The sequence below is a fragment of the Lutra lutra genome, chromosome 1, assembly GCF_902655055.1.
Source record: "Lutra lutra chromosome 1, mLutLut1.2, whole genome shotgun sequence".
NCBI classification, from domain to species: Eukaryota; Metazoa; Chordata; class Mammalia; order Carnivora; family Mustelidae; genus Lutra; species Lutra lutra.
The window spans coordinates 46,300,720-46,312,940 of record NC_062278.1 but is presented as its reverse complement, the minus strand read 5'-3'; the positions used below and the strand labels follow the sequence as shown (position 1 = coordinate 46,312,940).

At 34.0% G+C, this 12,221-nt stretch overlaps 1 protein-coding gene across 1 annotated transcript in view; it reads right to left on the bottom strand.

Moving 5' to 3' along the window:
• The window catches only part of EPHA6 (EPH receptor A6), an 872,902-nt gene that overhangs the window by 313,817 nt on the left and 546,864 nt on the right, over window positions 1-12,221 (bottom strand). Inside the window, 1 exon segment of the mRNA XM_047722523.1 lies at window positions 8,720-8,844. Coding sequence (XP_047578479.1) covers window positions 8,720-8,844 — 125 coding nt within the window.

The following is a 12,221-nucleotide window of genomic DNA, read 5'->3' as shown; positions in this document are numbered from 1 at the left end:
CGTTTTTGACACTTATTTTGTTTATGATCCTCATTTCAGTCTATAGATTGAGGTATATGCTAAAGTTTTGAATGAAGTATATAGTTAGAGTACTTTGTTCTCCCCACTTAATTTTTTCCTTTTTTTTGGGAGGTACCAAAACTTCCACATACTAAGCCCAGCTTCTGTCATTTCAAATGAATCCATTTCTCAAAACAAACAGAAGATAAAGATAGTGGAACTCTTAGGAAGATGGAGATAATATAAAGCTAGAATAGTTAGTAGACACTTGGCAATTTTCACGTGCTTGCAGACTCTGTGCTTGATGGAATAGTGTAAATATCTTTTAAATTTCTATTTTGATATGTGAAAACCACACAGATGCTGATTTTGATGTTGTACTGGCACCAGTCCCAGGCTTGCTTATCACGAGAATCTCTGCTCCAGGCACTGTGGGACTCCCTGGGCTCACTAAACTAGACAAGCTTCTATGCAGTGTGGTGTTGGCTGCACAACACGGAAATTGGCTATGAAATCTCCATAATGAGTGTTTGTATCAGTAAATTCCCTTGTTGTCCATTTTCTATCAGGTAATGTTGTTTTAATTAGTACCAAATGCTCATATCCAATTTCTCTGTGGTGGACATTGCAACAAATAAGGATTACGAAAAAGAAAGAAAGAAAAAAAAACCCACAGAACTTTACTTAATAGCTCAGGAATTTGCTGATTTTCATTAGAAGTACTCGACTGTATCTGAAACTGACTTGGTCCTTTATTTACTGCATTTTGCTTCAAACTAATATTTTAGGTTCTAATATCATATGCATCATATAGCACCTGAAGAGGTCTTAGCCAGTTATAAAGATGGTGCATGTTTAAGTTCATGAGTATGTTTAAAGGGTTGTGATTATTTTCCTTCTCTACACACTTGATAAAGTGAGATAACAGAAAATCGGCCTCTGAAGACAAAATTCAAAGCTTGGTCCTTGGAGCAGCACTGCTAGCATTCCCTGGGAAATTGTTCCTGATGTAAATCCTCATTTTGTTCTGCATGCTGTCAACCCACCTCCAGTCAACTGAGTCCTCATCCACATTTCAAAAAGCTCCTGGTGTTCCAGGTGATCCTTGTGCCCTCCTCAATCCCACTTTCCTTAGATCCCGTGTAATAACCACACTTAGGTTTACATGCAAATTTACATTTGGATTGCAAAATGTGCAAGTTAGATGCCCCTGGGTGGCTCAGTCAGTTAAGCACCTGCCTTCCACTCTGGTCATGATCCCAGTGTCCTGAGAAACAAGTCCCACGGAGGGCTCTCCACTCAGTGAGGAATCTGCTTCTCCCTCTGCCCCTCCTTCTGCTCGGGCTTCCTCTTTCTCTCACTCTGCACACACACTCTCTCTCAAATAAGTAAATAAAGTCTTTAAAAAAAAAGTACAACTTTTAGATGACCCCAGGGGAGAGAGGGTGCAAAAAACGGAGGAGTTATGTTTCTGTACCCAAAGAGTAGATGAAGGTAAGAGTAGCATTCATGGAAGTGAAGAGAAAGTTCTCTTCTTTCCTTGGGGAAACACCAAAGTGAAGGAAATACAACAAAAGAAAATGAGGGATGTACATTGAGCATTTTTTTCTTAAAAAGGAAAATTCTTTTTCTTTCTTCAGTTGATTATTTCTTCAGTAATTTCTTCATATATTTTTAATCAAATAAAGATGCACATTTACTGATTTTATAACCCTAGGAAAAAAGAGCAATATTTCTTGAATTATTGTCTGGGGAAAAACTATCTTGAAACAGTAGAATAAGACAGGAGAGGAGAAAGAAAGAGACTTGTATAAAGTTTGGTATTGAGAAGTATGTGACTTCATAAAGGACACCATGAATGCAAACTTCTCTCAAAAGAGTCTACCTAAAATTACCCCTGGGATATGAAAATATTTCCCATAATTAAAAATTTCCTACAAATATCCTCTCCCCATTTTTTAAAAACAATGCACTGTTCTCATGACATGAAATTATAAAATTTTATACAAAACTAACAGATACTTTATTGGTAAACTAGGTGAAACAGTGGCAGATATGTTAATTATTTTATGTAGATAATATTGACCATGTAAACATAAGAAATGCTTCCTTTCTCATGATGAGTTCTCTTGAACAAAAATCTAAAAACTGCTGACTCTGGTAAAAATTAACAAGACAACTTTTAAGGAAAAGACTTTACCGTCACAGTGTCTTTAAATACTGGATGTAAGAATAATGAACTGTTATGGGGGATTCATGTTTGCAAAATGAGCTACCAGTTGGTAATTAGTGGAGTTGTACAGCACCCGGGTGAAATAGGTATGTTTTATGGCTGCCATTTTACAGATGCAAAATGGGCATTGGAGAGTAATGAAGTGTTTGGCCTCAGGGAACCCAGAAAATCAGCATCAGCAGAAAGCACTGACTTTTTTGAGACATCCAATTGTGATGCAAGTACCGAGGCCAGCATTAACAACTCCTTACTGGCTGTGTGATTTTGATAAAGTTACATACCTTTGTTGTGCTTTAGTTCCCTCATCTGTAAAATGGGAAGAGGAATAGTATTTATTATCTCAAAGTGTTGTTATTTGGACTGAATTATTCAATCCATGAAAAAACACTTTTAAAAGTACCTAGCATGTAACGAGCTAACTATTGTCCATGAATTATTAACTGTGCGCCTTTCTGGGTGCTGGGGATGTGAAAGTAGAGAGGAAATCGCTGGCCTCCTGGACTGATATTCTACTTACTAAAATAACAACTTTTTAGCTGATGGACACATGTGTATGGGTCTTTATTATGAAGAGGTAGAAATAGGGAGCTCTGGTGGCTTTCTCTGTTTTTTTTTTTGTTTGTTTGTTTGTTTTGTTTTTTGTTTTTGTTTTTGTTTTTCAATTGCTCGGGTAATTTCACAGTGGCTGGGTGACTTTTCTCAATTTCCTATGAATGAGTTCTGAAGAAGGAGAAGATTTTTACTAATTTGTTTAGAATGACTGAGAGCAAATAGTGTTTCAGTGTTAGGCACTGACTGAGCATTGGGTGACAAAGACAAACAAGAAAACAGTCATTCTTCAGAGACTCACACACTAGTGAGAGAGTCGGAAATACACATAAATGACTCTAATGAAGACTAACTTTAAGGAGTGCCTAGATGGCGCATCCAGTTAAGCATCTGACTCTTGATTTTGGCCCCATGTTTGGCTCACCACAGAGTCTGCTTGAGACACTCTGCCCCTCTTGCTTGTGCTCTCTCTCTCTCTCAAATAAATCTTTAAAAGAAAAAGATTAACTTTGATAAATAAAATGAAAGAACAAAGAAGCAAGAGAAAGAAAAGTACCTTGGGTAGAAGAAAAAAGGAGAGGAAAAATATTAAGAATGAGAACCAAAAAGAGTAAAGAGAGAGGGAAGAGTAGAGATAAGGAAAGGGCATGTTGGATACTCAACGGACTTTTCAGTATTTTGTGACTACAAGGTTTGTAGGGGCGCCTGGGTGGCTCAGTGGGTTAAAGCCTCTGCCTTCGGCTCAGGTCATGATCCCGGGGTCCTGGGATCGAGCCCCACATTGGGCTCTCTGCTCAGCAGGGAGCCTGCTTCCCCCTCTCTCTGCCTCTGCCTGCCTCTCTGCCTACTTGTGATCTCTGTCTGTGAACTAAGTAAATAAAATCTTTAAAAAAAAAAAAAAAGAAGGTTTGTAGATTTTAGAGGCGGAGACTGAGGTGGTGGAAGCAAATAATGTTTTAGTTTTACTGAAATAACATTCTAGGCCCAAGATAGAGTTGCTCCTACCTGGGGTGCCACATCAGCAAACTGAATACGATTTTTGTATCCTTATAAATTCTGTTTGACCAAAACCGCAGTGTATCCAGTCAGCCAGTCCCCAAATGCCAAGCCTACTCTATACTTCTTTCCTCCTTACTTCTCATCCCAAATAAGATTAAATATGTGGTCTCAGTCAATCAGATATTTTCAATTTTTCTTCTTTGTTCTTATTCTTTAACCTATAAAAGTATCCCACCTTCTGCCATTTTACAGTTCTCTGAGACTGTCCACTTCTTGAAGTGGTAAATAAAGCGTGTTTGTATCACCTAAATTGCCTTTTTTTTTTTTAACAGTTCCCTCATTATGAGTAAACTCTTCTTTGTTAGTAAGTAAATATGAAAGGATTTTTTTGGTAAATATCTGACTTTCTTCATTATTTGAAGTGTCTTTTCATGTTCAAAGTTTATTCACTTGAATGAATAAAAATGAAACACTTTGAGTATGAAAAATGTAACTAAGAATTGGGGGGTATAATTAACTGAACAGTTAATATCTAATTAGTTATAATCAATAAGCAATATGTTTTCTTCTCCATACCCTTCTTATCACACAGAGACAGAAGACAATTTAAGTTCTTAATTTTTATGTATAATTATAATGTGAAGAATACTATTCCCTGTGGTAAAGTATTTTTTATTTTATTATTTTTATTTTTATTTTTTTTAAAGATTTTATTCATTTATTTGACACAGAGAGATCACAAGTAGGCAGAGCAGCAGGCAGAGAGAAAGGGGGAAACGGGCTTCCCGCTAAGCAGAGAGCCCGATGCGGGGCTTGATCCCAGGACCCTGAGACGATGATCTGAGCTGAAGGCAGAGGCCTAACCCTCTAAGCCACTCAGGCGCCCCTAAAGTATTTGTTAAATGTGTATGTGTGTGCATTTAATTTCATAAATGCGAAACTATTGTTATTTGAGTTATGGGATAATGTGTCTATAAATTGTATGGATGCATATTCTGAAACAGCTAGAACTAGATTATCTTTCTAGACACTTTTTTTTTTAACAGATGAAAAAACAGGACTAAGAAAGTTAAGATCTCAGCCAAAATCAAGTTTTTGAACACTCGGGCCAAGACTTTTTTCTAATATTACACATTCCCTGAGAAAAGGCCACTGATAACGATACTATGTTGTTTGACCTCAGATATTTGTAGACGTTCCACATTCTAAGCAACTTAACTTCTTTCCTGATTTACAGAATAACACTCTTAAGCAGAACATAATAAAACAGCATGAATTCCTGAAAGAATGGTATAAATATTGATCCTTTGTAGATTATGAGTCAGCAATACCGAGTAACTTTGATCAAAAGGAAATGGAAGGTTTAGACTACCTTAAAGGCTGATGCACCAATACTAAAGACTGAAGAGGAGATGAATATTACAACGAGCTGAGGCTTAAAATTCTTTCACAGTTCGCTGAGCACAGAAGTACCTTAGTTAATAGTTGGTGTGCCACTAGACCCCCTTGGATCACATTTATGTGTTCCTGCTCCCACTCCCCCAGCGTTTGCTTTTCTGACTGTAAAGGCTTGTATCTGGCACCTTCTTTACAGACCTCCATATGCATTACTAAAGCCACTACAGAGAACCAGAAGTGCCGATATATATATATGTATATACACACACACACACACACACACACACACATATATATATATATATATATATATATATATATATATATATATATACATATATATATATGTACTTTTTTCTGTATACACCATTAGCTCAGCTTCTTTTTCTTTACAGGATGAACTCTGAGATGTAATTTATACTCCAGAACTAACCTTGGTCACTCTGAGTTTGACTGGCATTTTCTTCAGAGTCTTGTTCCCCCTTCTGTACCGGTTTTCCCGGGAGCTTCTCTCCCTCTGCCTTTTTTTTTTTCTTCTTTTTTTGCTTTAAGATTATATTTATTCATTTATTTTTGAGAGAGAGAGAGAGAGAGCATGAGAGGGGAGAGGGTCAGGGAGAGAAGGAGACTCCCTGCTGAACAGGGAGTCCAGTGTAGGACTTGATCCTGGGACTCCAGGATCATTACCTGAACTTAAGGCAATCACTTAACCAACTGAGCCACCCAGGCGCCCCTCCCGGGAGCCTTCTCAATTAATCACTTGCTTACAAAATCCTCTGTCAGGGTTTGCTTCTGGGCAACTAGATACGAGAGAAAAAGCAAAGCTATTTTAGACCCATCCATTCATCCATCCATCCATGTTTATCTATGCTTGTTACTTCCCTCTCTCTTCCTTGCTTCCATCCATGTACTTGCTTCCCCATCCCACTCCAACTCAACAAGCAATATTGGAGACAGCATGGTGTACACTCTGTTCCATTCCATATTTCTCTGTATTTATATAATCTTACATATATGCATACACACACACAAATATAGCAGGATATTTGTATTCAAAAATAAGGATCATTTGTACATGTATTTCTTTGTATCTTGCTTTTCTTAATGAGCAGTATTTACATTCCTAATAAAGAAGGAAATTAGTACTTTAAGAGTTCTATTGTAAGGTGTTACAAATTTTACAAAAACATTTACTTGGAAGCAGAATTCATGTTATAGATGTATATAGAAAAAATGCACAGTTACAATATGAAGACATAGTTGGAAACAGTTTTTTTTTTTTTTTAAGATTTTATTTATCTGACAGAGAGAGATCACAAGTGGGCAGACAGGCAAGCAGAGAGAGAGAGAGAGAGGAGGAAGCAGGCTCCCTGCTGAGCAGAGAGCCCGATGTGGGACTCGATCCCAGGACCCTGAGATCATGACCTGAGCTGAAGGCAGAGGCTTAACCACTGAGCCACCCAGGTGCCCCAGTTGGAAACAGTTTTAATCCTATCAATTATTTTATGCTCGCTCTGAAATGTTTGATACTCTAACACCTTTGATTAGTTGCCTATACATTAAGTATGAAAAGATATGATTTTTATTTAGTTGGTATATAATTTCCATGCTATTGTATACTTGTTCTATGTTGTATTATATGTCAAATACTTCCTTAATTCTTTCTTAAATGATTTCTAATACTGATTTAGTGTGCTTTTCGTCTTTAGGTCTGTTTATAAAATTAATCTTTATAACCCATTAGAAGAGTTGATATCTTCATTTCCCTTTTGTAAATGTGAAGTGTGAAACATAGGGAGATTAATTGAGTTTCTTGGCCACAAGCATAATGAAAGTCACAATCAGAGCATGAATTAGGAATCCCTGGCTTCCAACTCCATGTTTACTACATGTGTACTAACTCCATTAGCACTGGATCATTGCCATTTTCTTACAAAATAGACTCCTTCATAACACTATCTATTCTATCATTAAAACAAGGAAATTATGTCAATTACCATCTTCCAGAATATTATTGATTTCTAAAATTTTGATTGGATGAATATGGTTCCCTTTTTACAGGACCTGTATGATTTTTATCTTATTTGGAAATATTCAAGTTATCTTCATCTAAAACATATGAAGCATAAATGACTATAAAATGAGAATGATTTTGTATGTACAAAATACAGCCTTCATAAAACATAAAGGAGTATTCTCATTCTGAAAAGTTGCTTATATATGTGCCCATTGCTTTTAAAAATTATGATAATTTTTGCATACCTAAAGATCTATTTTTTAATAAATAAGTAAACAGAAAATATGTATATTTTGTGACAGCATGCTAGAGGTTATAACATTTGAAAGGATAGCTCAACAGGATTTCTGGCACATGCTGGCCTGGCTAATGTGCAGAATCTGTAATCCAATTAAAACTCAATTTACCCTTTCTTAGACTGTGGAGTTATTCCTGTTGGTTCATGATAATGGCGGTTTTCATTGACTACATAATGCTGAAATTACCAGGGTGTCAAAATGGATACAGGCAGGCTGAGTTACCTCTTACTGAGTTACCTCTCCTTTTCAAACTTATATTTGCTCAGAAGCAATAGAATATAAAAAGAGAGACTTCTATTTCTGTTCTTGTACTTCTTCAGAAGAAATAAAAATTTATTTGTGATGTTCCTTTGCTTCTAGTAAGTTACGGAAGTGCAAGACGTTCCTTCTTACTGTAGTACACACTAGAAATTATGTATGATTTTTACCTTATTTTTTTAAATTAAGTGTTCCCTTTATCAGTATTCCAGAGCACCAGTAGCACAATGAGACATATCAGAATTGCTATGTGGTCTACTATACTGCCTATAGCCACAATACCATAACAGTGAGAAATCAGGGAGAAAAAAAAAATAAAGAAAAAGTGGATACAACAAAGGTAAGGAAGTATATAATTTGGGAAAATACAGAGTTGAGAACAATTTTAAATGACAAAAATGAAAATTAAGATTAAGTTGAATTATTAACCAGATTTATCTTGCTAGCTTCTTAGAAAAAAATAAAAACAGCTGACCTAAATGTAAAGAAAAATTTTAATACATCAGCTATTTCCATTTATCCCTTAAATCATCCTTCCCAAATATAGTGAACTGTAACTTTAAACTCATCAGCAAACAATATTGCCTACAAAAACTCTCTCTTGAGGTTATAGCAATTCCATTTTACCATGTCTTCCAAGTGAGTTGTAGAAACAATGTTATGTCAACTAAACTGTAAGCTGAAGGAGTTACTACCTCTTGCTATATTGGAAAAATCCCTATAGTAAGTCATGATGGAAATGAACATCTTCTGTCTTCTACTTTATACTCTGACACAAAACAAAATGAATTAATTTAGAAAGTATAAGCATAATAGTAAATTAGAGAGTTTTCAAAGACATAGTAGGTATGAGGTTAGGTCAAAGATCAGGTTTTAAAGTAAAATAATATAACAACATGCTTGATATATACATATATACATATATATGTATATGTAGTTTTTTAGGAAGCTCCAAATAAGACCTACTTTCTCATAGTACTTGATCTCGTAGTCCAGAATGGCTCCATTGGAAAAAGCAGGTGCTTGCCATGATAGGGCAATGCTATTTTGGGATGCCCAGTCCTTCCTTACCACACCTATCAGGGAAGGTGCTGAAAGGAAAGAAAATAACTAAGAATTAATTGGCAGGAATCATTCTCCATAATCCTTTCTTTACTATTTTGTCTTCCAAGGAAAATATAATTCTTGTTGAAGAGGATAGCAATGTTGATGTCAGATTAGTAAGAAAGCCTTAGGATCTACTCTATTTAATCCAAATAAACTATTAAAATAGATTTAGAAACACTACTAGGGAACACAGGAAAAACTCAAATAGTCCAAGAATGAGAGCCAGAAGTCATCATCTTAGTCTTTGTTAGAGGAGGACATTTTCCTTTAAAATAGCTTTGGTTTTAGGCTACTGCATGAAGTACAATACATCTGGATCCTATATTTTAGCAAGTCTAAGTCTGCTGTAGAAAAACACTCTGCAATTACAGGATCACTTATAGGCTTTTCTTTCTCCTCAAGACTTAGTACTTCATGAAGTCTTAGTGATTTATGAAAGTTTATAGCACAAACTTCTTAACTATAAATTATTGCATATCAACATGAGAATTATTTTTTTTGCATGGTTTCTGTGACATCTGAATAAAATTGAAACATTTAACTTCTGAAGTTTATTTTCAGAATCGTGTCTTCTTTCCCTCAATATATCATTGTTTTAACAACCCAATCCTAACCTAATCTTGCATTAAACTTCCAGAATTTCCCTAGAATGTGTATATCATAGACTCTTTAACAAAATATCCCTCATTTTCAATATTCTAATTTTTAAAAGTAGGCTTTTACATACAAGTTAAAATTCATTCATAAAAAGAGAAATATAAATGAAATATACTGAGATACCATTTCTTACCAATAAGATTGGCAAAAATTCAAATATTTGACAGCAGGCTCTGCTGACTAGGCTATGGGGAAAAGCACTTTAATACATTGTCGATGGGAATGCAAAATGGTACAACTTTTATGAAAGGAAATTCAACAATTTAAGGCAAATTATATGTCATTTACACTTGGGCTTTTGGAATCTATCCCAAAGACACACTGAACAAATACAAAGTGACATATTTACAAGACTACTCATTGAGATTTATTTGTAAAGATTGGAAACAATTTAACTGTCCATCAGAAAGGGACTGGTTGAAAAACTATGCTACATCCACCAGAGAATTATGGCTAGCTATAAATACTATAATGGAGTTTTTTTCCAGGATATATTTTTAAATGAAAAAAGTAGGGTGGGAAAGATGTATAAAAAGCAGTGTAAGGATAATTGCAAGAATAGAAAAAGTGATAACAATGGATATCCTCAGGGGTGGGAGGCAATAGGATGGACAGTATAAGGTTGGTAGATAGAAGTCTCAGAATCTGCCTTCCCTTGAAGATTTACTTTGGAACCCTGTAAATAGTTAAATGGTTAGAAAGCAAATCAGTACTGAAAAAAGTATCAAAAAAAAAAAAAAAGAAAAGAAAAATGAAAGAAACTTTTGTGTATTGAGGCAAGCCTCCAAGATTAACTACTTAAAAGTACTCTAAAAAATATAAACTTAGCATACATCCCAATGAGATAATTTTAAAGATTGAAAAAAACTATAAAAATTATTAAACTATTTATAGTAATGATGTTGTAGGTAATATCAGTATAGTAATTCTGAATCTGTGTGTGTATGTTGAGGGTTAAAACAAATGAGTAATTATTTTGGTGTTATTGAGGACTAGGTGGGTTTGTTTTTTCTATGGGAAATAGGGATATAGATATCAAATCAATGGAGGTACATAAAAACTCTATTAATGATAAACTCAAATTAGAATTATCATTATGAACTCATAATGTCTTCCCAACTCATTTCCAGAAATCTATTCAAATAAACTAATTGCAGGTGAGAACAGAATTTGAAAAAAATTAATTCTCTATGTTTACAATGCATATGCTTTAAATTTCTAAGAAAGACTTGGGTATTAAGTTTGATATTTTATTTCTAAATGTTCACTTTGTATTGTAAGGACATTTATGAGAATGACAAGTTTGGTTCTCCTAAGAAAATAAGTACTTTAGAAATTATATTTAAAACTCTTTCTAGCTGTTCAATGAAAACATTTTTGTTGCACCAAAATATATTCCTAAGGATGAGTGATAATTACAGAAGTTGGTAAAAAAGAGAAGAGCTTCTTTTATAAGCTCAAATGGAAATAGATAGAATGTAAATACAAAAAATGCTCAAATAATTCACTATTTAAATTGAGTCGTATTCACTACTAATAAACTACCAGTAATAAGTTTATTGCTGTTGGAAATTGCATTAATGTTTTTGAATTATAGTATAATAATGTATTAAATGGAGTTTTATGGAAAAATTATAACTTTAAGGTCAATCATACAAATTAGAAGTTGCCTTAAATGTATCAATTCATTACAATTTTTGAAAATATCCTTTTCATATATAAAATCTTATGGTTAATTTTCAGTTTAATGTGCAAGGTCATAAAGCAATAATATTACCAGTATACTACATTTTGCCACATAATTATTTAGCATTCAAGGTCAAATGGCATAATCCTTGCAAAACTGATTATAAATTCAGTCATGGCATCATATTAGAATGACTATTGATTAACACATAGGTACTGTCTTTTCTATTACTAATTCTCCACTGGTTAATTAGGAGTAAAGGTACAGATTTTATGAGTGTTCTCCTATACTCCTATAAAATAGAAATAAAGAAAATCCATTCCCTAACTACCCTGGGAAGTATTACTAACTACACCATTTTCTAACTAATCTAGTTATAGACCCTTCACTTATACATGGACTTCAGGGTCCAACAACTATATAACCTCTAAAATCTTTTCACTTTGCACATCCCTTTCTATGTAAATATACACATTTTACATAGTTGTAAAACATACATAGTTTTTGATAATTCTATTTGTTAACCATATATTTGAAATCCTATTCCATATTTTGATATTGTCTTCATAATTATTACCTTAATGGATAAAATATTCCACTATGTTTATACTTTATCAGATCAATCCTCTAATTTTGAAGTTTCCAATATTATCTTGGTAGAGTTCTCACACTTTATGCACACATTTTTGATTTTGTTAAATTATTTTACAGAGAAAACTGCCTTACATAATTTGGATTTTCTGAGCCATACTGTGTATTAGTATATTGCTTTTGAAAAGAGCTGCACAATATATACCAGGCACACATTTTAAACAATTAATGAGTTAAAGCAGGGGATTTGGAAAACAATTTATAGGTCAATATACATCACAAATGCTGTATTTTCTATTTTCTGAGAAGGCTAACACCATATGGAATTTTATTTTAAAATATAGCTTCAATACATGAAACCTCAAGAATTTGTTCTGAATATATTTAATAAATCTGTTTTATTAATAACCTGAGTTTATGTAACAT